We start from the raw sequence: 24,969 nt of genomic DNA on the forward strand, positions 1-24,969 counted from the left end.
TTTAGATAGAGAATCCAATTTGTAACAGTGCTTTGTCATTTTGTCAGCGAGGGTCTCTGCTAAAAAAAAAAAATACATCATTTTCTTTTATTGTTATGCTGTCAGTCATGTCGTAAAAGTAGCTGTTAGGTTTCTAAGTACTGGGCGTTTTATTTTTAATGAAACGGTTCAGTTATTTCAGGGCAGAATTCATTCTGACATTAAGGGTGTCTGCGTGTGATTGTGTGTTATCACCATACTTGTTGTGGGTCTGTTTCAGAGCTGTCGTGACTACTTATCACATGAAGGCACAAATGCTGACACGGTCTGGAATAACCTCATCAGCACAGTTCACCCGGTAAACTTACTTTTTCAGTGCAAATGCATTTACTTAGAATTTAGATCTCAGTGACTTGTTTGTTCCTGACCAGTCTGTCCTGTTTAATGTCATTGAATTTTGGCATGTTTCTCTATTGTGATGAGCCAGTTCTACTCTCTTTCAGACCACTTCAAAATTTAGTCACAGAGAAGATCTGAGCACATCTGGAACTCATGAAGGCTCGTGTGAAGAGTCTGCACCAAACAGCAGTGGTAGGACGTCTTTAGTACAGATGACCCTCATGCAATATGGTTTGAAATTTACAGTACAGCATATTATACACTAAATGTGTCACAGATTGGGAAGATTCCTTGAATCATACCAATAAGATAATCTCCAATTTGCTTTTGTCCTATAACTTTTACTGTTTAAGGTAAGTAAAAGTTTATAAGGCACCGTGGCTTTTCAAAAGGGTGATATCATAGAAGCACCTTCCCAATATTTCACACATTCAGTGTATTCAGTAATGTGTATTGCATGAGACAATATCACTGATATTGTACCTGGCATTGTTGTAACTGTGTGTAGGCTTTGTGCCCATGGCCACTGAGAGCCAACTGGCTCCTGTGCCTGGCCCTATTCCCTACAGCTATCCAGTTAACAAGGAACTCAATCTCCCAGAAGCCTTCACTTCCACATCCACACACTTTACCCCCATCATCCTGACCAATGAAAAGGACTCAGAGGAGGAGAGCCACAGCACTGGAGCCATCACTGAAGGGTAAGCTTTTCCCAAAAAAAAAAAAACAAGTGTTATGGTGAAATTGTGAAAGTTATAATTTTTAGATAAACTGTTGGACAATTTGGGGAAAGGTTTTGCTTTCTTGCAGAGATGTTGAGATGAGAGTATTGTTAGCAAATCTTGGCAAACAGACCGGAAACATCTACACTCCCCTCTAAAAGTATTGGATCAGGGATTTTTAGGTTTAGCATGAAAAGATGAAAATGACACGAGAGCAACAATTCAGTTTTTATTTCCAGATATTTCCGTCTGGATCTGATTGGGGCGGGAGTGGGACAGTTGGTATAGTTGTCGGCTACCGACCATAGGGTCGGAGGTTTGCGCCCCGTCCGCAAGTCGAAGTGTGTCAATCTCCAGACTTAAACACTATAGTGCTGCATTTTAGCTGCTAAAAAAGAGACTGAAGGGACTAACCAAGTGAAGAAGTTGTGGTTAAAGCCTGGAAAAACATCATAAAAGAAGAAGGTGGTGATAGGCTTGATGCAGTTATTGCAAGCACAGGATTTGCAATTAAATCTCAGGTCTTATTCACTTTAATTTATTTTAGGTCTATCTGTTCCCAAACTTTTGCTCACACGAAGAATGGATGGGTTCAAACACAGGGTGCTACCTTCTAAGCTGTGTGTCAGATCCAAATGTAAATGCCTGGAAATGTTGATCTTTTGTCTCATATTCGTCTTTTAATGTCAAACCCAAATGTTTTCAGTCTTTCAGGTAAAAAATAAAGGAATAGGCCTCACTGTTCCAATACTTTTATAGCTTTGCTCAGTTCAAAGGAATTTTAAATCGAGTGTGAAAAAGAAAGTATGACGCCATGTTGACTACATAGATACACACAAATTTTTGGTTTTATGGCAAAATTGTCTCACAGCTTCGCGACTTGCTCGTAGTCAAGAAATACTCCATCCCATACTGTAACAGCCAACAATACCACAACTTGTCATTGTATCGCTTTGGCCAGGGAATGAAACTAGCACAATGTAATGTAAGTTATGGAGCATTAAAAAGACTTGAGAACCAGGAAGGGCCACGATGCATTTTTAATGTTTTTAAAGCTAAGCTAATAAGCTGCTAGCTTTTACAGGAACGAGGGGGTGGGTTTTTATTTTTACACATGATTACAATGATTTATTGCCACACAAAATGCTGTACAAAAATGAGAATGTTTTTTTTTAGGGGTCGTTTGTTTTTCAGGACCCTGGATGAATTCACCAATACCCATGAGTTTCCTTCACCATTTGAGTCCACATACTTGTATCATGCACGGACTGAACCCAATCTAAATAGACAGGAGTTGCCTGTTAATCAGGCAGGTGGCGCTAAAACTTCAACAACCCCCAGCGAGAACATGCTGATCGACACTTCTATTCTCCCTAATATTTCCGGTCTTCAAGTCTCTCTTTCTCAGCCAATATCTTCGAACCTAAGCGGTTGTGGTGTTTTCAACAATTACCTGTTCCATCAGGATCCCACAACAGGACATCTTTCTTTAGTCCCTGTGCAGGTAAGGGCTCCTGACTCTGCCCTTGGGTTGGACATAAATCTCGCCCTGATCCCACAGCCATTGCAGGGACTAATCCCAGATCCAGAGAGCACTGATGGTCCGTTTATTAAGTGCCTGAATGTGCCTGTGAGGCCTGGACGTCAGTATTATAGTCCACCATCATCTTTTTTCAATGGTAGCTCCGTCATTTCTGACAGGCCCCTGGAGAACAGTGTGCCCAGAGCTTACAATGGACAGACAAATCACAAGGGGACACAACGTGACATTCAGTCTCCTTCAGAGTCCATCTCTCCAAAAGTCCTCCCTGCCCTACAGGAAGTCATTCACTTGCTCAAGGGAGAGTTTTCACTAAAGGGGTGTTTACACAATGGACATGAGGACATTGCCATGGGTATGTATCTCCACATGACTGTAATACATCTTATCTTTACTTTTGTAATTTACGTTACTCCCTAGTCATCGAGAATAATTTTTCAAATTTTTTTAAATAAAATGTGCAAACCCATATAGAGAATAAACTATACACATGTTCAAAAGATCTATTCCATATGAAGGTAGCGCCACCAGCTGGTTATCTTAGCTTAGCACAAAGCCTGAATGTATGTCAACTAGTCGAAGTCTCTATATTTCAGCCTTCAGGAAGTAATAGTGAAAATCTACTTTTTCTCTTTTCCGAGGGGAGTACATCTTCTCCTTGAAGGACATCCAGTACCCAACATTTGCCCGTGTTGTGAAGGAAAGGTTTAGTGATCTGTTTTGGGAAGATGACCTTCTGGGTGTATTGCACTGCCTGGTCAACTACAGTCCATCCACGCTGTGAGTAGTTTTGACTACAAAACCACTTTCTTTTAAACTAACTGAAATACTGCAGGTCAGAAAACGAATTTTTTAAACGTTTGAAATACTTCCTCATATCTGTGAAATGTAGCTCCTGAGAAGAGAAATCTTCTTCTTTCACTCTGATCCTGTTTTCAAATCAAAATAGGTTTTGATTCATAAATAGTATCAGGGTTAATTACCTAGATATAGATACATAACTGGATAAACAAACATGCTCAGTTCAAAATGTACTTTATCATGATTCACTATTTAAAATTAAAAAAAAGGAAAGTCAAAAGCTTCCAGTGACGGTAAATACTCTTGCAAGCCCCTATTTTCTGTTTAAAACACAAATTTTAGTTTAAAAAAATTGATAAAAGCCAAAATTCATAATAAAAAAATAAAAAGTAAAAATATAAGAAATTAAGCACATGTATATGTTCAGTAGGAATAAAAGCAGTTTTTTTTTTAATTATAATGCATCAGTCTGTTATCTTTTAAAAGTTTGAGTGTTTTCCAGGTGGAAGCTGTCTAATGAATCAAATAACCACAATTAGTATCCATTATTAATTAAAGCAACAGTGTCAGATTAATTATCTTAAATTTGAAAAACGATATCCTATTAACAACTGAACAGTCAGCGCTTTCATTTGAACAGTGAGGTAAACACATTCGATTGTATTTCGATTTTTAATTCATCTTTATGTGGGTTCTGAAGAACAGGCACATAATGAACCAGGGCCTTTGAACACTGACCTTTCGTCCTCTGTTCACTCACTTATGCATGTGCACACCCATATAAAGAGTTCAAATCAACATTATTAAAATATATATTTATCTTCATCCAGCAATTTAAATGGTCCCTATGATGACTGCTTCACAGTTTGGTCATGTTTACATGCAAAACCTTAAATAAATATGAAGACAAGTGGACTTTACATGGGATCACGTACAACCCCAGTTCCAAAGAAGTTGGGCTGACGTGTAAAACCTAAATAAAAACAGAATGCAATGATTTGCAAATCTCATCAACCCATATTTTATTCACAATAGAACATAAACAACATATTAGATGTTGAAACTAAGACATTTTACCATTTAGTGGAAAATATTAGGTCATTTTGAATTTGTTGTCACCAACACATGGGGCAGGGGAAACAAAAGGCTGGAAAAGTAACTCTTTCAAATCAAAAACTAATCAGGTTACTTGGCAACATGTCAGTAATGTGACTGGTGATGGACAGGCTGACAGATGAGGTTAGACAGGAATCTCCATGGACTATGATGTTTGCAGATGACATTGTGATTTGTAGTGAGAGCAGGGAGCAGGTGGAGGAAAATCTAGAGAGGTGGAGGTCTGCTCTGGATAACAGAGGAATGCGAGAATGAAGGGAAAGATGTTCAAGACGGTGGTGACACCAGAGATGTTGTTCGGCTTAGAGACAGTGGCACTGAAGAAAAGACAGGAGGCAGAGCTGGAGGTAGCAGAGCTTAAGATGTTGAGGTTCTCTTTGGGAGTGACGAGGATGGACAGGATCAGGAATGAGGACATCAGAGGGATAGCTCATGTTAGATGTTTTGGAGATAAAGTCAGAGAGGACAGATTGAGGTGGTTTGGACATGTTCAGAGGAGAAACTGTGAATATATCGGTAGAAGGATGCTGAGGTTGGAGCTGCCAGGCAGGAGGTCTAGAGGAAGATCAAAGAGGAGATTTATGGATGTAGTGAGAGAGGACATGAAGTTAGTTGGTGTGAGAGAAGAGGATGCAGAGGACAGGGTTAGATGGAGGCACATGATTCGCTGGGGTGACCCCTGAAAGGGAACAGCCCAAAGGAAAAAAAGAAGAGGTGTGGGCAGCTTACACATCTGGAAAGGAACCATCAATGCAGAAAAGTACTTAGAGGTTTTAGAGCAACATATGCTCCCATCCAGACCACGTCTCTGTAAGGGAAGGTCTTGCATATTTCAGCAAGACAATGCTAAACCATATTCTGCATCCATCAAACCAGCATGGCTTCACATGAGAAGAGTCCGGGTGCAGAACTGGCCTGCCAGCGTTCCAGACCTTTCACCAATAGAAAAGATTTAACTCATCAACAAACTGAAAATCTGGCAACAAACCAGGACTGTTGAGCAGCTTAGAATCCTGCATCAGAGAAGGACGGGACAACATTCCTCTCTTAAACTTCAGGACTTGTCTCCTCACCTCCCAGACACTTACAGACAGTTGTTAAAAGAAGAGGGGATGCTACACAATGGTAAACATCACGCTGTTCCATCTTTTTTGAGCTGTGTTGCTGCCATCAAATTCAAAAAGAGCTAATATTTACTATGAAATGGTAAAATGTCTCAGTTTCAACATCTGATATGTTGTTTATGTTCTATTGTGAATAAAATTCAGGTTGATGAGATTTGCAAATGATTGCATTCTGTTTTTATTGAGGGTTTGCACATCGTCCCGACTTGGATGAGCAGAGGGGGTGAGCCTGTCACTTGACATGCTCTTATGCTTAAGGCGATACGTGGAGAGACATTATTACTACGCTGCAGCAGCCAGAACTCACAGCTTTGCAGAGAGAAACAGTAGACAAATGTTTTTCCTTTAGCTATGAGCTTATTCAAAGAGTTCAACTGTGGAAGGTTATATTTTTCCCTCTGTGGGGGATAAAGGCAGGACAGTCTCTCTATTGAGACATGGACCATGTTACTGTGACACAGACGGGCAACGGATGGTGTTTCTGGCCGAGCAAAATTAAATTTATAGATTGATTGGTGTGATTTGTAAGTGAGCTGGCTCCGCAGGAAGATTTTGTGATGCGGATTAATTTAATTTTGGCATTCGGTTGTGTGTTCTATCTATTTGTTACATTTTTTTTATGATGCTCATTATTGTCCTTATTTTTTTTTTTAATTCTTTATCTAATTGTCACTACCTTTGGATACTGTCCTCATTGTGTGTGTTTTCCTTCTCGTACAGCACACCATGCAGTCGCTCTAATGAGCAGCCTCCATCAGAGGCTGTGAAAAGGGCAGCTCTTACACCAACCTTGATGTCCACTGTCTGCAGCGAGAGGAAGGAGGAAGATTTCCTGCACAGCCATCTTGATCTGAATGGAAATGTCCACATGTCCGGCCCTGCTTCGCATATGGATTCTTGGGAGGGAACCAAGGCCCAGTCCCATCAGGGAAAAAATGAGATTGCACTTGAAGATTGTGAATTAACATCAAATCAGAGTCAGCACTGTGTTAGTCAAGGTAGGACTACGCCTCTGTGGTTCTGATTCTGGACATGGAAATTTAAGTTTTAATTTCTAAATATTAATATTTTTATGAAATGTGTTACAGCTATTCAAAGCAAGTGGTTATTTAGGTTGATACAAAATAATGATTTATTTACAAATCAACAGTTAAAAACTTAAAACCAACGAGGAAAGATATGACATGTATTCCTGTGCTGTCGCAAGACAGGAAGAATTGGGGAAATAATATAAGCATATGTTTTATTTTAAACACTGTAAATTTGATATATTCTGATTTAATATGAGCTTATTTACTGCTGAAACATCACGAGGATCAGGTGGACTTTGAAGTGCATTTTTTTCTGTATGTTAAAAGTCCTTAAGTTTCCAACTTAAAATTTTTTTTAAGTTTTACAAATCGTCAAAATATGGGCCCCTTGTAATAAATAATATTGCTATATGATTAACAATATTTATATGTGGAAGTAGCATCATATTGTTGTTGGTAAATGTGGAGCTACTTGAATTTTTAATATTTTATAAGTTGGTCATATACACCAATCAGCCACAATTTTATTGATAATTTTAGTATTAGACATCTGAAAAAATGTATTTTAAAATGTTTTTGAAAAAGGTTAAAAGATGTAAAATGTATCATCTTTAATTATTCATATGAATGAAGGAATAACTGGGAGAATGTGAAGCTCTCTACTATATAACTTCGTTCACTTCGTGAAGTTACGTGAACTGTGTGCAACAGTGTTAAAGGAGCATTTTTCTTTACACGTTTCCCCATAAAGATCATTTGTAATGGGCTTAAAAAACATTATTAACTAAATGGGGTGTTTGGGTACAGGTTAAAAAATAAATAGACTAAATGTGAGTGGGTAGTGGGTGACGTGAAAACATGAACAGCTTTCGGCTTGTCCCTTCAGGGGCTGCCTCGGTGGAACGTGTTCTGCACGTTGATTTGGCCTGTGTTTTTACTCCAAATGCCCTTCCTGCCACAACCCTACTATTTTATCCGGGTCTGGGATCGGCACCAAGGTCGCCCTTGGTGACTGGGTGGGGCCACACCTGGTGGGGTGGGATTCGAGCCCGCTGCCTTCTGCATCCCAACCCAAGAGGTGTAAGAACACAGAGAGTATCACAACTTGCGGAGTATGGATTCTGTAGCTGCAGACTATCAGCAAGCCGACCACCAAAACATTACCAAGTGCTGTGAATATTGTGGCTGATTGTTTAATTAAAGTTAGCTGCTGCTACGGGTTTGGGTGGGATCGCGGGTCTCGAATTAATGGTTGTTTGCGGTTAGGAATGCAGGTAATGGGGGGTGGGTTCCCACCTTTGTGGAGCAGAATTTGGCCAACTGCTTCCTCATAGATTGAATGTTTAGATGTGAAGCTGCTGTGAAATGTTTTTTACACTGACGTCTTCGTCATTATGTAACGACTATACTGTCTGAGATGCACATTTGCTTCAGTGGCAGCTTCAATTCAATTCAATTCAACTTTATTTATATAGCGCCAATTCACAACAAAGTCATCTCAGGGCACTTTGCAGAATAAAGTCAAGACTATAAAGATGTATAGAGAAAACCCAACAATTCCCCCTGGAGCAAGCCCTAGGCAACAGTGGAGAGGGAAAAACTCCCTTTAACGGAAGAAACCTCCAGCAGAACCAGGCTCAGGGTGGACGGACATCTGCCTCGACCGGTTGGGGTGAGTGGAAAGTGAAGAGAGAAAAGAAAAAGAGCAACAATAGCAACAACAAAACATAGGGCAGGTTGGTAGGACCAGTAGCTGCACGCTGGAAGACACACAGCTTCAAAGCCGGGGACACCTGCAGAAAGGGACAGAGAGAGGGGGACAGAGAAGGACAAAGACAACTACGGGAGAAAACACACAGAGTTAATGTCATACAGTGGTGACAATTGTGGGGTGAAGGGTGGGTCCCCCAGCAGTCTAAGCCTATAGCAGCATAAGTATAACTAACTATAAGCTTTATCAAAGAGGAAGGTTTTAAGCCGAGACTTAACCAATGTCCAGACGAGCATATTCCTCTGCCAAATGTTTTTGAATGTCCCACCAAGTGGTTGTGATGCTGCACTGAGAAAGGAGTCCAGCTGGAGACTGTTTGCAGTGGAGGCCACACAAAGCTCCTGACAGACTTAATGATCACCAACACCCCCCCCCCCCATGCATTACATTTTATCTATCGTGACCCCTGTCCAGCACAACATTAAAACCAGGTAGCATTAATGTGGACATTTGGTGTGTGTGCTATGCGAAATCTTTTATCATTCTGCAATAAGTGTAGTAGACTGTATGGTTGTAAAACTGGTTCTGAAGTGTAGTATTGTGTAGACATATGAAATTACTCCAAATAGGAAGCCAACTACAGTATAAATACATGAAATTTGTAAGTATGAACAGTAAATCATAGATACATTCCACGCCCGTTCTGTTTTTACGTAAATTTATTACGAGATAACTGATAACTACATTGATTAAAAGGTTTAACACTTGAAAAAGCACAATTGATGCTCCAGCCCTCTGTGATGTTTTTAAGTGTATTTCCCTTTATTTGGCAGCTGACTAAAGTCATGAGGGCCATGACTGGCTGTTGGATGCACTTCTTAAGATTGCGGGATATTCAGAGGAGTCCTGGGCATGCTGGCAAACAGGAGATCTATTTCTCCTCTGGAAGTCATTTCTGGCCAACTACGTCCACAAACACACACAGCATTGCATCCGCACTTCTTGAGTTGTTAATATGCTAGACATGGGATCCTAATTACAAACGGGCTCTTACAACACACATTAGATAATCGAGGAAAGTGATAGAGCAATTTCAGCTTGAATTGCCTTTAAGCTCATTGGTTTAACTGTGGATCCTTTGTTTGACAATGACCGGGTTAGCAGTAAGTACCCCCAGCACCACTCTTGGATCTCTCTGTGCTTTCCATGTGATTCAGTCTTTCACCCTTTCACTCCTCTCTTCTCTCTCCACATTCCCTGTTTTCTGGTTGAGGTGTGAGCACGGACAGTTCAGACGGAGGGGTCATGGAGGGAGGAGACCGTTCCGCGGGGGGCAGCGATCAAAGCCCCTCTGAAGCGGAGTTCCCGTCGGGGAGAGAGGAAGGGCTGATGGGAGCCAACGAGGAGCAGATGAGCCCGGACTTTTCCGAGGACATGGAGGACAGTGAGTCCATGGCGTCGGAGCAACTCCTCTCACTTGGATCCAGAGCAGGGGGACTGGGCCTCAGCTTCAGCCCAGCCTGGGCCTTGGCCTTCTTTGGAGAAGATTGCTTTAGTCCAGAGGTGATACAGTACGCAGTAAATCTGGGACAGCACATAGAATTGCCATGTCTGGATGTCAAAGCGCAGGTGGGTGGTGTGATGGCTGCTGCCAGTGAGTTATATGTGACCTTAACCCTTTGTGTGTGAACAGACAGCATGAAGTTTTTTTCCTCTGATTCTATACAAAAAATAAACCTAATAATAAAAATGCCATGTAGTGTAATTCGGTGTTTGCATTTTCATTTGTTAAGCATTATATCAATGTATTAGTTATATATAATTCTATGCATCATGCTTATTGAATACATTTTCATTTCCTAATTTTCGGAAATTCGGCCTTTCACCAGGTTGACTTTATGAATAATTGCAGGAATTATTTCCCTATCTATAATGAAATGGGGCACAGTGAGGCTTTGGGGTAAATAGGACAAGAACATGTGGGGGACTTTGAAATAATTGGCATATTATTCTCTCCAAACTGGATCTGAATATTAATATGTTGAACTAAGCCCTTGGCAGAGGAAGTTGTTGTCCTTTGCAAAAGAATATTAATGAACAGTCTTTGTGTTTGCGCACACGGTGATGGCACAACTGCTGTCTGTGAAGGTTTGTGTATCAGCTAATGACACCACCTTAAGAGTCGGACTGTGTGACTTGTCATTTCACTCTAAGAGCTGTTGCGTCCTTTTTCCACGAGGAGGAAAATATGCTGCTCCATACATACAGCGGAAATCACCCAGCAGCTTCTGGTGTTATTTCAGTCATTGTGTGATTTTTGTGTGATTTTCTTTGAACAGGAACTGCAGCAGCAGCTGATAATTGAAACGCGGAATCTAAAGAAAACGAGAAATTTCCACCAGAAGCTTATTCTACAAGAGAAAAAGAACAAAGGTTGGATGCCCATTTCATTATGTTCAGTATGTACAAACATGCCAGGCTTAGCTTCCTGCATGGCCTATAAATCAGTCTGTCTGTATCCAAAAGGGTCCGAGAGCAAGCTGATGCTATGCAAGCTCAAGTCACAGCTCGAAGAACTCCGATCCAAAGTGTTCTTCTTGGATTGTGTAAAGAAATACCTTGAGGTACTGAAGTCTCTCACACATTCGCCAGTAACTGACTCCTCTACCGGTTTCACATAATTCTCTGGTAATTGCTTGTTTTCTTTCAGGTTCTAAGTGTGGAACAGTGGGGCTTGGAGCTTTCATTGTTACCCTCTTTGGCCACCTGTGGACAAGGATTTTTGGACCTCCAGTCCACCGAGAACCCTTCTGGTTTGAGCTTTGGCACCAGCAAAGGGAAGAGGACGCTGCAGGCTGGGTCTCCTCTGGGCCTCATGGCTTACCTTTATGCCAGGTATTAATGACGAGGCTTTGCATTTCAAATGTCTTCATTGCTTTTTTTGTTTGTTTGTTTGTTTGTTTGTTTTTCAGATAATTATGAGGTGTTGTCATAATTTCCCTTTCCCGCAAATTCAATGATGATTTTGATGATGAAAATGATTTTACTTGAATGTGATACAGAAATCTACTACAATGTGGGAATTGTTTGGTCACAAATTGGAATAAACCATGTTTTCCCAAGTATCAGTTACCTGGAAATTAAAGGTGCTTATCGGCTCAGTGGTTATAATGCAGTAGTTTATGTGACTTAATACAAAGATTGTGTGAGGCGTGAAAATCTGTTTAATCGTTATTAATTGCAAGATTATACAAGAGCTAATAAAGAAACGAAAAAAAAAAAAAGACAAAATCATTTGCAGTAATTTAAAGCACCTCGTTAGAATTCACCTCTGGAAACCTCCCTTTGAAAGTATTCTGGAAAAAACCTCCTTTTTGTTCTTCGGTACATTTATTTATGTTTTTACTTAACATAATAATGAAACCGTGTTGCTCTCGACACTTGACTGTCACTGGGTTTGTTATCGTCACAGAAATGCTGCTGTGGAGGGCTACATCCAGCAGTTCCTCTACACCTATCGGTTCTTCTGCACTCCTGAACAGTTACTGCAGTTCATAATGGATCAATTCATCAGTGCTGCGAGGTAAAGTGTATTTTAGCTTCCTGTAGATTTCTTTGTATTTTTGCAGCACAGTTGGTCAAAGTATTCCAAAAAGTCCACCCTCTCCTCTAAACTGTAAAACATAGTTTGAAAGGTGGTCGTCTATACAATGATTATATTTGTTGTCCATGTCAGAGAAGGTTCAGAGATGTCGCGAGACAGAGAAAAGATCGTCCATCGGAGCTTAGACCTGCTCCATTTCTGGATAACAGACTGCAAACCAATGGACTTCACACCGAAGTCCAGCCTTGTGGATACATTAGAAAACTTCCTTAATGCTGAGGTACGGTGCACATAACCTCTTATTGACTGTTTCAGTACTCGTTAGTACTTTATGTTTTCCTTGTCATTTGTTTTGTCTGAAGTTTCCCCACTTTGCCGGGTTACTGCTGCTCATATTAACTACTTGGCTCACTGTCTGTTTAGGAGAGAGTAAACTGCTGACAGACTTTACACATTAAATAAAGTAAAAATGGTTCATAAACGAGATGACATAAGAACAGCCTTAAATAAAGGTAAAAGTTTTAATTCTTGAAAATCTAGTAGTTTAAAGTTAACACTTAAAATTACTTTACGGCTGGGGATGGGCCTTGGGTGTGGAAGTGTCTTCCACACGTAGTCCGGATGAGCGGGGCGCATACCTCCGACCCATTGGTCAGTAGGTGGCCACTCTACCAACTGCGCCACCTTTGCTCTCCTCAGTTTTACTGCTTTGAATATTTTTTGGATTTATTGTTTTTTTTTTTATCAGTTACACAGAGTCTAAAGTCTCATTTTGTTTTTCCTACAGGTGATTCCTGTTGACAGCCGTGGAGAAGCCCTCCTCTCTTCTCTCCACAGCCCCCCAAACACAATTTGGAGCCGAGGAAGAGGAAGCCTCATTAGCCTGGAGGAAAATGAGGACTCTGTGTGTTTGCATTCAGGTACTGGGGACCTTGAGAGAAAGGTTAGTAGCACAATGACAAGTGATGCCACATTATTGTCATTGCTATTAGTTATGATTATTTTGTAAATGCTCGGTACCACCACCGCTGAAAATGAGACACTAATGTAGCCTAAAACAGGCGTTTTAGGTTTGTGGGGCATAAATATGCAATAGAAGCTGCAGTTAATTAAACAGGACATCATTTAGAGGAGACCTGCTGCAGGCTGTTCATGTGATTTTTAAACACAAATCTTACGACTTGATTCTATTGATTAGTTGCTGTTGAACAGGACCACGTTATGACATTAGCGTTATCACCCTTCATCATGTTCATTTCCCAATATTTCAGTGGAGAATCTCAAGTGTGGTGGAGCCCTCTGCATCCGTGGCTAAAGACAAGGCCTTCTCCATAGCCGCAGCGCTACCTGTGCCTTGCTACGGGTCCCTGGTGGGTGACCTCTCCAACGCCTGCCTGCACAGTGTGGAGCGACTCCCCTTCAGCCAGAGTGAATATGGCGCACAGCACATTGCCCAGCAGCTCACCCTCCTGCAGCAGGTTTGCTCATCCTCTGTGTATCCAGTACACCGCCTCACATCAGTGGTGTTGTTGGCCATTTTAACCACTAGAGGGAGACATGTCTCTTTAAATGCAAAGGAAGTGCCTTCATCCACCGACCCATGATTTCACTTTTGTAATGCAGGAAATCTTCCAGGGATGTCACCCAGTTCATTTCCTTAACTCCAGAGTACAAGGAGTGAGGGACAAAGTCTTGAGCCCTAACAAGTGAGTATAGTTAAATCAAAAACCCTTGTCATACATAAATGTGGCCTTAATGCTGTTCAGCTTCTTTAAGCTGCTTCTGTCAACAAAACGCGGCTCTCAATATGCTCCAATCTTCATTTTGCTCATGTACTGGCTCCACGGCATCAGCAGCATAACGTGTCATATAACATGCTTGTTGGAAATACTTTGCTCCCAAAACAAAAATGGCCATTTAACAATGATGCCATTTTACATCATTTAATTTGGACTTAAACCAGATTATTATGCATCATGTATGACTTAATCATAAATAGTTCTAGATTCATTTTTCTGCAGCAACATATGGATGGAGGACAAAGGGAAAACGGGAAACTATAACATAGTGTCCGAGTTCAACGCTGAACCACTGCAGGCCTCAAAGCTTCTTCTCGCTGTTGAGAACGATGCCTAAAATGTCGATCAAAACCACTGTAGCTCACAGGATATTGACATCTAGTGATGGTGAAGGTTACAGCATAGGAGTAAATATTCATTAGAATTAAATATTCATGACTGCTGCCTATTTGAGGAAAAGGTGGCATCAGAACGTTTCTGCAAACAGAGAAAAAGCAGGCAACTGCTTATCATGTGAGAGTAATGTCTCTTATGTCGTCACCTGCTGCCATAAAACACTTTATGATTCATTACAAAACGTATGAAACCATAGATCTGCCTTTGTTTTTTCTGCATCTATTAAATAAGCAATTGATGAACTTTATACGGTCTGTGTATCGTTTTATGATCTTTATTTATGTACGTTCTTTTCCATCACTAATTCCATTACTACATTTGAAAAAAGAAAAAAAAAAAAGAATTTTTGGTACAATTGAAATTGATCTATCCTCCCTGCAACAGGAATGTGTCTCACCATTACATCCCACCAGCAGAGGGCAGCAGTCAGCTTGAAGGGACACCGTCGGGTGGCCACCTCCAGCAGCTGCTCACATACGCTGACAGTGTCACTAACTGGATCTCTGCTGAAATAGTCATCTGTGACTCTGTCAAGGTGAGAAGAGACGGAAACCAGGAAAGTAAACAGGGTCAGCTGGGAAATAAGAGTCGACCATTAGTGTCACAGCCTGTCTCTTGATTTCTCACAGACTTTCCCCATATGTGCTTTCTGTTTCCTCCCCGGTCTCATGGTTGAATGGTTTATGGACACAATCCAAAACGTGTGGATCTGAAACCTGAAGCTGTCATTTGTGTCTTACATGCTGAGACACAGAGTGATTGTTATTATGGGCGATTTGTTTTTTCCCTCTTCAGCGTCTTACCATCTTTTCATAAAGAGATTTATTTAGATTTATTTTAATCTTCCATATTAACATTACAGCTCAGATGCTCCAAACTGCGTCTGCTGCTTTAGCTTCAACCTACATTTCAATTGCTTTCATCATGTTAGTTCATTTCCACTGCTTTTATCCGTTACTTCTTAAATGACAGTTTATTGTTGCTAATGTACAAGCCAAGCATTGAACTGCATTCACCTCTGCGGCTGCATTCACACACACACACTTGAAAATAAAAAGACATCGGGAGCAGATATCATTCATACAATAGCACTTTGCCATGTGCTGCTGCATCAGAAGAAAGTAGAGGAAGCCAGACGGGACTCTTTTTTTTTTTTTTTTTTTTTTTTTTTTTTTTTTGTCAAACGTTCACAGTTTTAGTATGTAAAAGCACGAACGGAGAACCACTTGCTTTCATGTTGTTTTGGCCTTTTTATAAATTAAATTTGTATTCTTAATATCACTGTGTGTTAAAAGGAGACAGAGAAGGAAGTAGTTATGCCAGTGTTGGCTGTCCATCAAATCAAGAGACACACATCATGGAAGTAGTTTTGCACCGTCTGTGAGAAACCAAAAATCTCTTTAATGATCAATTGCTAGAATTTACACTCCCACATACAGAACTCAAGTCTTTATACAAAGCAAATTAACCCATATTTTAAAATGTTAATTCCCGCAAATATTTTCAATTTTGCCAGGAAAACATTTTGCACATTTACAACATCGGCTTTGAAAGAGTTGGGCTCCCCTGTTACCTTTCTTGCTACTTATCTCGGGTCATTTGTTTTGTTCTTGTGTAAAAATCATGCTTCCGCTGAAACTGTACATTTCAGAGTTCGTATCTCATATGCAAATGACAATTCAAGACAGTCTTTGCACCTTGAACCAAGAAGCACTTTTAAATTTTCTTCAGAAATTGTATTTTTTTGTTAAATAGAAAAATAATGAGCAGCGGTAATGCAATTGTAGAGCAGTCCACGGGGTACTGATATAATTCACTAGATATACTAATATTTTTGCATTGGACAGGCTTCATTATGCAGTCTCCTACCAAGACAAGCATACCAAGAGCACAGAGCTGCTGGAGTTTTGCATTTTGCCTTTAATAGCATTTTCTCCTCACTTCTTGTAATTGCAAACACTTCCTTTCTCTTGCAGACACAAGCAGCTTTGCTGACCAAGTATCTGTGGATCGGAAAACACTGCTACGAATCACGGAACTTTGCCACAGCCATGCAGGTCCTCAGAGGTCTGGAGAACGTGATTGTCAGGCAATTACCGGTACGGCTGCGTCTCATAAATTACTCCTCACACCAGTTGTGGGTTGGTGTGTAATAAGTCAGGTGGCCTCCAGCTAAATGTTTTCTTCAGCCGCGATAGAACTTGCATGGTTTTTAATTAGTTTCACAAATGAGAAATTAGCATTAATGCATTTAAATAAGATGTAGAAAATGTGAGCGCACTGAGGAAGAATGTGGCTCATGAAAAGGAGTCATTTTTTTACAAATCCATGAAATTTCCATATTTTCATCTAAAGGCAGGTTATATTCATTGAATCTGGTGTTGCATTAACGCCATAGTATAATGAGTCTTCATTATGGAGCTACTAAATAAAACTCTATCCTCTCTTGCCAACAGGCTTGGAAACATCTGTCTTCCAAGGTGTGTGAGATCCTGGAGGAGCTACGAGCCGTGCAGGTGTGTGTGTATGTAGGCGTGTTTGAGCAGTTCCACACATGTGTGGTGCTTGTAACCGAAGGCGAGGCTGCTCACATTCTGTGAAACTGGGCTGCAGGGCAAACAAATCAATAGAAAAACAGCTTCAAGCTACTTGCATGTGTGCTGAGAGCTTCCAGCTGGCTCTGCATCTGAAAGTTACCCTCCACAAAACCTGATCAGTGGTTTCCCAGCTTTCCTATCCAGCCGTAATACCTGCAAATTGTTGGCTCAATAGCGTTGAAATGTAAACAGGTTGAATGTATTGAGCCTTCTCAGGCTGCACTGGAACATTATTACTGTATCGAGCACCTTTGACTTATTTAGCAGGTTTCACATTGTTCTGTTCCACTAGGTAAAGTGCGCTAATAAATTCCTGTCTCCTCAGGTGTTTCTAAAAAGTGACGACCTTTGTCTGATGGGAGGACAACACTCGAGGAGGAGGCCCACCCTGCCGTCGGTTCACATTCTGGCCATGCACGTCCAGCAGCTGGAGATCGGAGCCTTCACACTTACGACTGGAGCGTACAAGTGGACAAAGCTCAGGTGAAGGGAATTTTTGTAATAAGGTTTGACTCAGCTTGTGTGTCTGTTATTTCTAACTTCTTAAAGCCACTAACAAATCGTTCATTACGTTTTAAAATAAATTGGAGGTTCAGATTTTCAGAAGCCTATTCGTTTTTCCAAGTTCAGTGTGACTCTTCTTCATAGATAAACCGGACGTTCCAGTGAATTGCGTACCTGTTTTTAACGTGTTGACCTTAAATGCCTGAATTCTGACTTCTCCCAAAATAGATCACAAGGTTTTTTTGAAGTTTTTATTGTTTGTGTTTTTATGTGTGTCCACCCGCAAAATATGAAACATTCCAGTTTATGGTGTAGAAAGAAACTAAAGGAGAAATTTCCCTGTTTAAACAACAACGTCCATGCTGGGAAATGTCAAATCCTCCCCCGTAACTCGATCATTCACTGCATGTTGGAGTTTGCATGTTGGTGAAACATTCATTCCGACAGGGAAATTAGCCTCGTGTTTATTCTTGTAGTAACACAAAATATGAGCAGTTAATGTCATTAGCTGAAAATTAGCTCATTCCCCACATCCTGAGTGTCTGCGTATGATAAAGTTGGCCAACTCATTACAAGGACATATTTTCCTGTGTCCTTCTCCTTTGCTTCAATATGGCTGACCAGATGCTGAGGTCACAACAAGTGGCGGTTGGATAGTAATGGCACAGCTGTTGGATTTGGGAAACTGGTCGAGGTGCCAGTGTTGCACCAGATGGTGCCTGTGGGATGGGGTTTGATTGGAAAAGAGGTTTTGGGCCAGATGCTGAGAGGATAGAGGGTGTAACCAGATGTTCAGGTCAGGACATCTAGCAGGGACAGGCAGAGACACAGCTGGTTACTGCGGACCGTGGGTTATCCTCACTCTGTCCCAATCAGGTCACAGACAAAGCTTCTAAAAGAAAAGAACAAGTAGAACATGCACCTATATACTTTTCACGGTTCAATCATTGGTTTCCATCTCATGTTGCTCCCTCCATTCACGTGTCTTACTAGGAGCATAGCAAAGGCCGTGAGTCAGGTCCACGCCTTCCAGGAGGCAGCGTACTCCTACAGGCCAGACCGGGAGTTGCAGGCATACATTCGGCGCCGCGTCGCCCGGCTTGCCGCCACCGACATCCACCTTTTGGCCGCTGACAACGATGCCAGCGTCCAGCAGTCCAGTGAGCGACAAACACGGAGGATCCAGAACACGCTGAGGCGGGTTAAGGCCACCTTCCTGTGAGCATTACCCTAGTCACATCTCACAGCCCAGAGCGAGACACCATCACCACCAGATGAACACAACATGGCCCAGCCACAACCCTGTGATGCCTCCCTTTTCCTGGCAGAGGAGCCTTATGGACAGAGAAACCTTTAATTTTTTTGTCTGCTGTTGTTTGGTATTTGTTAACTGCTCTTGAACTCAATAATACTTCACCAATTTAGACTAGAGGCACGACATTAGTTACTCCCATCTTTACATTCCACAGGGCGGCACATCAGTTTAGTTTTGACTTGGTTTCTCCACAAAACCAGAAGGTCATGTTTATTTACAGCAGTCCTTTCTCAGCTTATATGCTCATATGTTTTTATTATGTTCATGAACTGACGCTGTAAATCTAGCTCTTAAAGAACTCGTATAAGCTGAAAGCATGTCCAACAGCAGAACTGGATAACCAGCATGGCAAAGTGGGAGATTGACCTCAAAAGCAACGGTGTCTTTGTGTAACTGTGTGCCAGTGTCCTAATTGGATTTGTTTGGGAATATGCACCTTTAAAGCACAACGTCTTTGTTGCTTTGTTAACTGGCCATCAGCAGGTGAACATTTTCAGATAAAGCTACAGTGTTTAACCTTTTACATTTAAAAAAAAGAAAAAGAAAAAATGGAAATATGCTCCAAATCATATTTTAATATTGACAAATGCTGTCAAAGCCTCACGTCATCAAGTCTCACTGAACAGAATTGGCAGCAGTGCAGAGAAATTCACTCTGCCAACCAATGAAGGGATTTTAAACTAATAAAAAAAAAATAAATGAATGAATCTCATCGTCACCTGGATGTCAGAGAACCCGCACTGGAATGTTGGGTAGAGTGGATCCATTTTGAGTCTTGTGTTAGTGCTAAGTTGCATATTTTACCTTGAATAATAATAATAATTCACCTTTATTTGAGTTATGACACATATATAGCATAAAACGAAACAAAACATTGTGTTGGAGCATGCTGACACACTAAACTTAGTGGTGAACGAGGTTTTCCACCCGTGAACTCCTGAACTTTTGGAAAGTAGGTGCAGGTCAAGGCTTCTCTCCACGGACACGTTGTGTTTTTAACACAAAATGTAATAACTGGTTGGGCAACAAATGAAACATTTCCAATCCTTTGCTTTTATCTCGTGTCCATAAGGCAGATCAGTCGCTCGAATGTGTAGGTATCAATTTCAGAAAGCAACAGGAAATGGTCGGGCTCGGCCCTCGACTGCTGAAGCTCTCCACCCATTTATTAGTGAGAGCAAGCATGAGAAGACTTGTCTTTGTGGGAGCAGAATACTGTCCACAGTGCACAGAAAGGGGAAGACACAGGGGGTTGAAAAGGGAAACAGCAGCTTATTATTACCTTGGGCCCACCCTGGCAGATGAATCCATCCATGTCAAACATGCAAATAAAATACACTGCAGAACTGTGTTTCGCTTGTAGAAAACAGGACATAATGCAGAATGTATTCAATTTACTAAAGTGTTTATTGAACATCAATTTTGCTTAGACCTACAACAGGTACTGTACATCTGTATGTTCAGCAATTAGGACTTTATATGACTATGTTGGTAAATGAATCTGTCATTGATTTCATTTAAACAGCACAAAATGGAATAATTGTGTTTAGAATCTGTAATGACAATACTTTACCATTACAGAGAGCGTAAAGGGACGTCAGTCTGCACAATGGCTTTGAGGGATTTTGTTGAGTCCTGTTGGTTTTTCCTATTTTTTTCCCTGCTCTCTCACCGTGGTCTTCTGCCGTGAAACAAAACCATGGAGACAGAATGTGATATGCTATGAGGATTTGCCTTATTTAGCCAAATAAATTAGATTTTTTTTTTTTTTTTTTCAGCGTTGTTACATCTGTCATTGTGGGAATCGGGTGGGAGGGTTGAAGCTGTGGTTTATTTCCTTTCCATTGTCTCATGCTGTGTTTGCACATTTGATGAAGCAGATGAGACATGAGACAGTTATTAAATCAGATAACGGAATATTTCATTTGATATGTGGGGTATGTTTTGACAAATATACATGTTTGTTTTGTTTGTTTGTTTGGTTGGTTGTTTTTCTTTTTTTTTTTTTCAAAAAATATACCTTAACATATATATATAGTGATATCTTTGTGTGGACGGCTTTGATCAGCACATCTTCTGAACAAACTCATACAAAAGTTTAATAACACCAACATATGGGGGCTTTGGAGGGGCATGAGAAGCATGTTAACTTCAGTCATGTTGCTGTTGTGTTGATTTTATATATGTATGAAGTTCACACTTAAAATTAGAAAAGGTTAGGACTTGTCAAGGTGAAAAAAACAATCTAAAGTATGTTTTAGTGGTGTTAAACTGGTGGAATGTCACTAAATACAAGTACAATTTGGCGTTTCCGTCATCTTTTAACATTTACTCCCTAACAAAGCGCTTTTTACCCAACTTTGTGTGACAGCTGTCGTCACCTCTTAATAAATATTTGCGTAGAAACTTTTCCAACATATCTCATGAATGAGTTGTCTTGAGTTACATGTTTTATCGGGACAGCCATGAAAACCAGGTTTTGGATCTTCAAACCACAATAAAATATCTGGCCCATCTCTAAATATCATATAATAACAGCACGTGTGTATTTTCAGGTGCTAGTGTCTTTAGTCACTTGGAGCAATTTAAGCTCCACTGTATTATATATGTAATCAGTATTAAACGGTTCATAACAGGCTGTTAAGTAGATGTAGATATTGGGAATTTAACGCTGGTTGTGTGACTCATGGCTTCAATGTCTCAGTAAGAATCCCAGTCCCGTGAGTACAGCTGCTGGTGTGGGACAGACGAAGGACCTGCAGGCAGAGCTGAGGAAGTGGTCTCAGCGTGAAGGCGACGTCCCGGGCGCTGTGGATTGTTATCCGACGGGAGCAGGGCGGACCTTCAAAGCAGCGGAGATAAAGGGCCCCAAAAGGCCGCAGGGATTCCCGCGTCCAGAGCGAGAGATCACGGATGAAGGCGATAACGAGGCCCAGCCTCTTATCTGTATTGTCCTATAACTAAACGGTCGCTTTAGTGGCTTTGTCCCTGAGCTGCCGCCTGCAGAGGTCTCACCGAGGTGGGTCGTAAATCCCACAGGTTGGTGTCGTCCGATGGAAAGTTGTGTGTCGGATTATGTGCTACTGTCATCAATCCTGGTAACAGAATGCAAATAGCTGAGAAGAGCCAGTAAAGCTCGCGTTTTCCAAATTCTACTTTGATTCATCTCAGCTCGAGCTTGTGTCGATCTCATTTATAAGTTTGATATCTAACATTTTGTAGACTTTGGTATGTGAGTCAGTCCATATAAGTCCTTTTCTGGGGCTTCTCCCGGCATCCTCGCAGCTTGTTTAGGCACATTTACATTTGAAAAGGGCGACAATCAAGCGTAATTGTGTTGCTACTGTAGTAGCTTTGATCTGTAATGTTTGAAGCGCCTGTGCCAAACGCTGGCGATCGGGTTGCTGGCGCCAGCCGCTCACCGGGGAATCAAAGACATGTCAATACAAAACCAGTGAGGAGTTGCTTGTGTTTCCAGATTCACTGCGCAAGTTGGGTTTTTGTGAATCTAAAATTCAGAAAGTGTCGCTTTCTAAGCGGCTCCGACGCTGGGTTTTACGCGCACAGCAAGAGGAGCTATTGTTTATGCTCCCGTCATTATGGAAAGATAATTAATGCTTGGAGCTAAAACTGAACACATTTGTTGCTTTTAAAAGTAAATCCACTGAATCAGCCAAGCAACACATTATGTGAGGAGAGACTGATACGGGTTTTTTTTAAACCTTTGTTTTCCCCACGTATTATTTGCTTCAGAAAAAAAAAGCCAAACAAGCAATTTATTCCAAAATAAGATGCGTGCATCCGTTTGGTGAGAATCCAAGACAACCATTTATTCAAAGTTCATTTTACTTATTTGCTACAATATACCTTTGCAAACTATTCAATTTGATAAACTTACGGTTAAAATGAGACCTTCATCCTGTTGCTTCTCTGCTTGTATGCAGCAGCAACATTAAGGTAGAGGGGGTGTCCCCGCCTCTGTATCCCAGATTTAGTAGCCTGGGCGGACAAATGTATGAGCTCAGGAGGGTTCTCACAGACTCGGCGGCGCCAGGTCTTCACACCCTCACAGGATATGTAAAGACTTCAATAACGAGCCAATAAAGCCCTAATCATCGAGAACGATCAGGCGTTAACAAGGGCCTGTACATATGCAAATTGCAGTGAGGGGCCAGGGTCCTATAAAAAGCCGAGTCGGGCCGAGAGCCGCAACCGCACACTCCCTCTGACATTTGGTGGATTTACAGGTCACTGATCCAGCACTGCGAACATGGTGAAATACTTTTCTGTGGACTGGCTGGCCCAGAGCTATCACAACCCTGCTCTGACCGAGGACCGTGGAGGTGCCATGAATAACGCGCCAACTTGCAGACCTCATATTCCCTGTATGGTGCAACCGCGACCCCCGACTTATGGCAAGGGTTACCTGCAGCCAAAACTCAAACCATCAAAGCCCGTTGCGCACACGGACCCAGTGGAGAGCAGCGGGAGTCAGGACTGTTCGCTTTTGCATCCAACTAGTTGCGCTTCACCAAGTAAATAACACAAATGTGTCCTGTTACCTTCAAACAATAATTCACCTCTGACCCATAAACAGTGTTTGTAACCTTTTTTCCCCCCCTAAACTTTAGTTTCAGAAATGAGCGAATATTCCTCCGGCTACGAGAGTGAGACGGCTTCTTCTGATTGTCTCTCTCTGGACGAGGAAAGCAAGGTGGAGGAGGAGGCACCAAAGCGCCGTGTGCGCACAAAATTCACCCCGGAGCAAATCAACAAATTGGAAAAGATCTTCAGCAGGCACAAGTATCTGGAAGCTGGAAAGAGACTGAAGACAGCACAGAAGCTGAACCTCACAGAGACACAGGTACGTGCAAACACATAAGTCAAAAGACACTTTGTTCATATGAAGTGTCAGAGGACGTTCCACTGGATACCAACTGAATTTTTATTTATTTATTTATTTTGCGTCCTCTCAGGTCAGATCCTGGTTTCAGAACAGGAGGATGAAGCTGAAACGGGAGCTGCAAGACTACCTCGCTCCTCAACTCCCAGCGGTGATGTTCCAGCCTCTGGCCCCGTTTCAGTATCACAGCATAGCCGGACATCCAACCCACTATCCGTCCGCCGGCCCGGCCTTTTGCCCGCCGCTCCACATCCCGCAGATGGTCCTCCAGCAGAACATGGCCCATCAAAACCCCCCTCACCTTATGCTATATAACCAACACTTCTACTGAAAAGCTGTCAACTAAAAGACTTGTCCAACTAAAACACTTACAACCCAGAGAAGGACAATCCAGAGATGATCTTAGTATTATATTTGATACATACGTTGTATATATTTATCACAAAGCTCTATTTATAATTAAATAAAGTTTATCTTCTATATTGCAGCACTGGAGTGTGTACTTTCTGTTTGCTTTGTAAACTGCTAATGCCTGGAGCCATGAGATACAGCTGATGACATTATGGTGGGATTAGTTCAACTTGAATGGATCATCTTGTCTTCGATCTTTAGGAGGATGAAGGCGGGAGGACTGAGCTGATAAAACTGGCAGTTGTCCATTAGGTCTTGAGCTTCTCACCACAACCCATTGTGTGGGTCTCCTGGTTTGATTCGCTCATAAAAGCAAGATAATAAATAATAAATTCAATCACAAATTGATTTTGTTCTAATCACATCCTCATAAAGACCTGCCAGCCAAAATACGCACACTGCTTTCATGTGCGTGTGTCCACATGTGCACTTCAAAAGCCAACTAACGGGGACATCTTGGTCACAATTATCAATTAGTCCTGATTATCCGCTCATTGATGCGTTGACACTTAGCACAGGAGCCCTGTGGCCTGGCTCCAAAGGGTCTGGGGTTTTGTGTGGGTCAATAAACGACGTGTGGGTTGAAGGGGAGGCCTGAGGTTTAACCCTGATCATGTGATGAGATTTGCAGATAGTAAAGTTAATTCGCAACGACATTTAAGATTAACAGCCTACATATAATCAGATGCTTTTTTACTTCAATGGGAACGTTTAGCAGATGCATGAGGATTAACAGGCCCTCAAGCAACAGTCTGCTTCAAGATCAAACGGAACTTTTGTTACTTTCTGTCGGTGACTGCGGGCACACACGCACACACACACTGTCCAAACATAACAAAGACTTCGTCACTGGGTGGCTTGACGCGCAGACAGCTGGGCGCTTATGTCTGCAGCTCCATAAAGTCGCCAACGGCCTGGAAATATGTCTATATTAGCAACACAGCAAGTCAGGAGGTTGAGGTTTAACAATACCAACAAACGCCTGCTTGGATAAAAAAGGAGCCGTCACCTTGACGC

The 24,969-nt window shown here is 41.5% G+C and overlaps 2 protein-coding genes across 5 annotated transcripts in view; both read left to right on the top strand.

Moving 5' to 3' along the window:
• LOC137098195 (kinase non-catalytic C-lobe domain-containing protein 1) overlaps nt 1–19,337 on the top strand; it is a 36,111-nt gene extending 16,774 nt beyond the window's left edge. For 3 of the 4 annotated variants that reach the window (XM_067474167.1, XM_067474187.1, XM_067474195.1), the window contains 20 exons: nt 260–337; nt 483–570; nt 887–1,079; nt 2,277–2,995; nt 3,282–3,420; nt 6,402–6,679; nt 9,697–10,052; nt 10,763–10,856; nt 10,950–11,047; nt 11,134–11,318; nt 11,896–12,006; nt 12,160–12,307; nt 12,815–12,970; nt 13,299–13,505; nt 13,651–13,733; nt 14,607–14,757; nt 16,199–16,321; nt 16,679–16,738; nt 17,145–17,302; nt 18,317–19,337. In XM_067474167.1, the coding sequence (XP_067330268.1) occupies nt 260–337; nt 483–570; nt 887–1,079; nt 2,277–2,995; nt 3,282–3,420; nt 6,402–6,679; nt 9,697–10,052; nt 10,763–10,856; nt 10,950–11,047; nt 11,134–11,318; nt 11,896–12,006; nt 12,160–12,307; nt 12,815–12,970; nt 13,299–13,505; nt 13,651–13,733; nt 14,607–14,757; nt 16,199–16,321; nt 16,679–16,738; nt 17,145–17,302; nt 18,317–18,545 (3,654 nt within the window). In that variant the 3' untranslated portion in view covers nt 18,546–19,337. The remainder of the gene's footprint in view (nt 1–259; nt 338–482; nt 571–886; nt 1,080–2,276; nt 2,996–3,281; nt 3,421–6,401; nt 6,680–9,696; nt 10,053–10,762; nt 10,857–10,949; nt 11,048–11,133; nt 11,319–11,895; nt 12,007–12,159; nt 12,308–12,814; nt 12,971–13,298; nt 13,506–13,650; nt 13,734–14,606; nt 14,758–16,198; nt 16,322–16,678; nt 16,739–17,144; nt 17,303–18,316) is intronic. The other variant, XM_067474179.1, reaches the window with a different exon arrangement.
• Nucleotides 19,338–20,927: 1,590 nt separating this feature from the next.
• Nucleotides 20,928–24,013, top strand: vox (ventral homeobox). The gene is made up of 3 exons (XM_067474210.1): nt 20,928–23,173; nt 23,270–23,502; nt 23,615–24,013. Exons 1-3 carry the CDS (start codon nt 22,909–22,911, stop codon nt 23,870–23,872), a joined length of 756 nt encoding a protein of 251 aa, XP_067330311.1. The 5' UTR covers nt 20,928–22,908; the 3' UTR covers nt 23,873–24,013.
• The last annotated feature ends 956 nt before the right edge of the window (nt 24,014–24,969 follow it).

Source organism: Channa argus, chromosome 1, assembly GCF_033026475.1.
Source record: "Channa argus isolate prfri chromosome 1, Channa argus male v1.0, whole genome shotgun sequence".
Lineage (NCBI taxonomy): Eukaryota > Metazoa > Chordata > Actinopteri > Anabantiformes > Channidae > Channa > Channa argus.

What these genes read in the sequence shown, in the direction of transcription:
- vox (XM_067474210.1), top strand. Translation starts at nt 22,909, where the DNA reads ATGGTGAAATACTTTTCTGTGGACTGGCTGGCCCAGAGCTATCACAAC. An exon ending in AACTAGTTGCGCTTCACCAA is followed by an intron (nt 23,174 to 23,269) that starts GTAAATAACACA and finishes CCTAAACTTTAG; the next exon opens with TTTCAGAAATGAGCGAATAT. An exon ending in TGAACCTCACAGAGACACAG is followed by an intron (nt 23,503 to 23,614) that starts GTACGTGCAAAC and finishes GCGTCCTCTCAG; the next exon opens with GTCAGATCCTGGTTTCAGAA.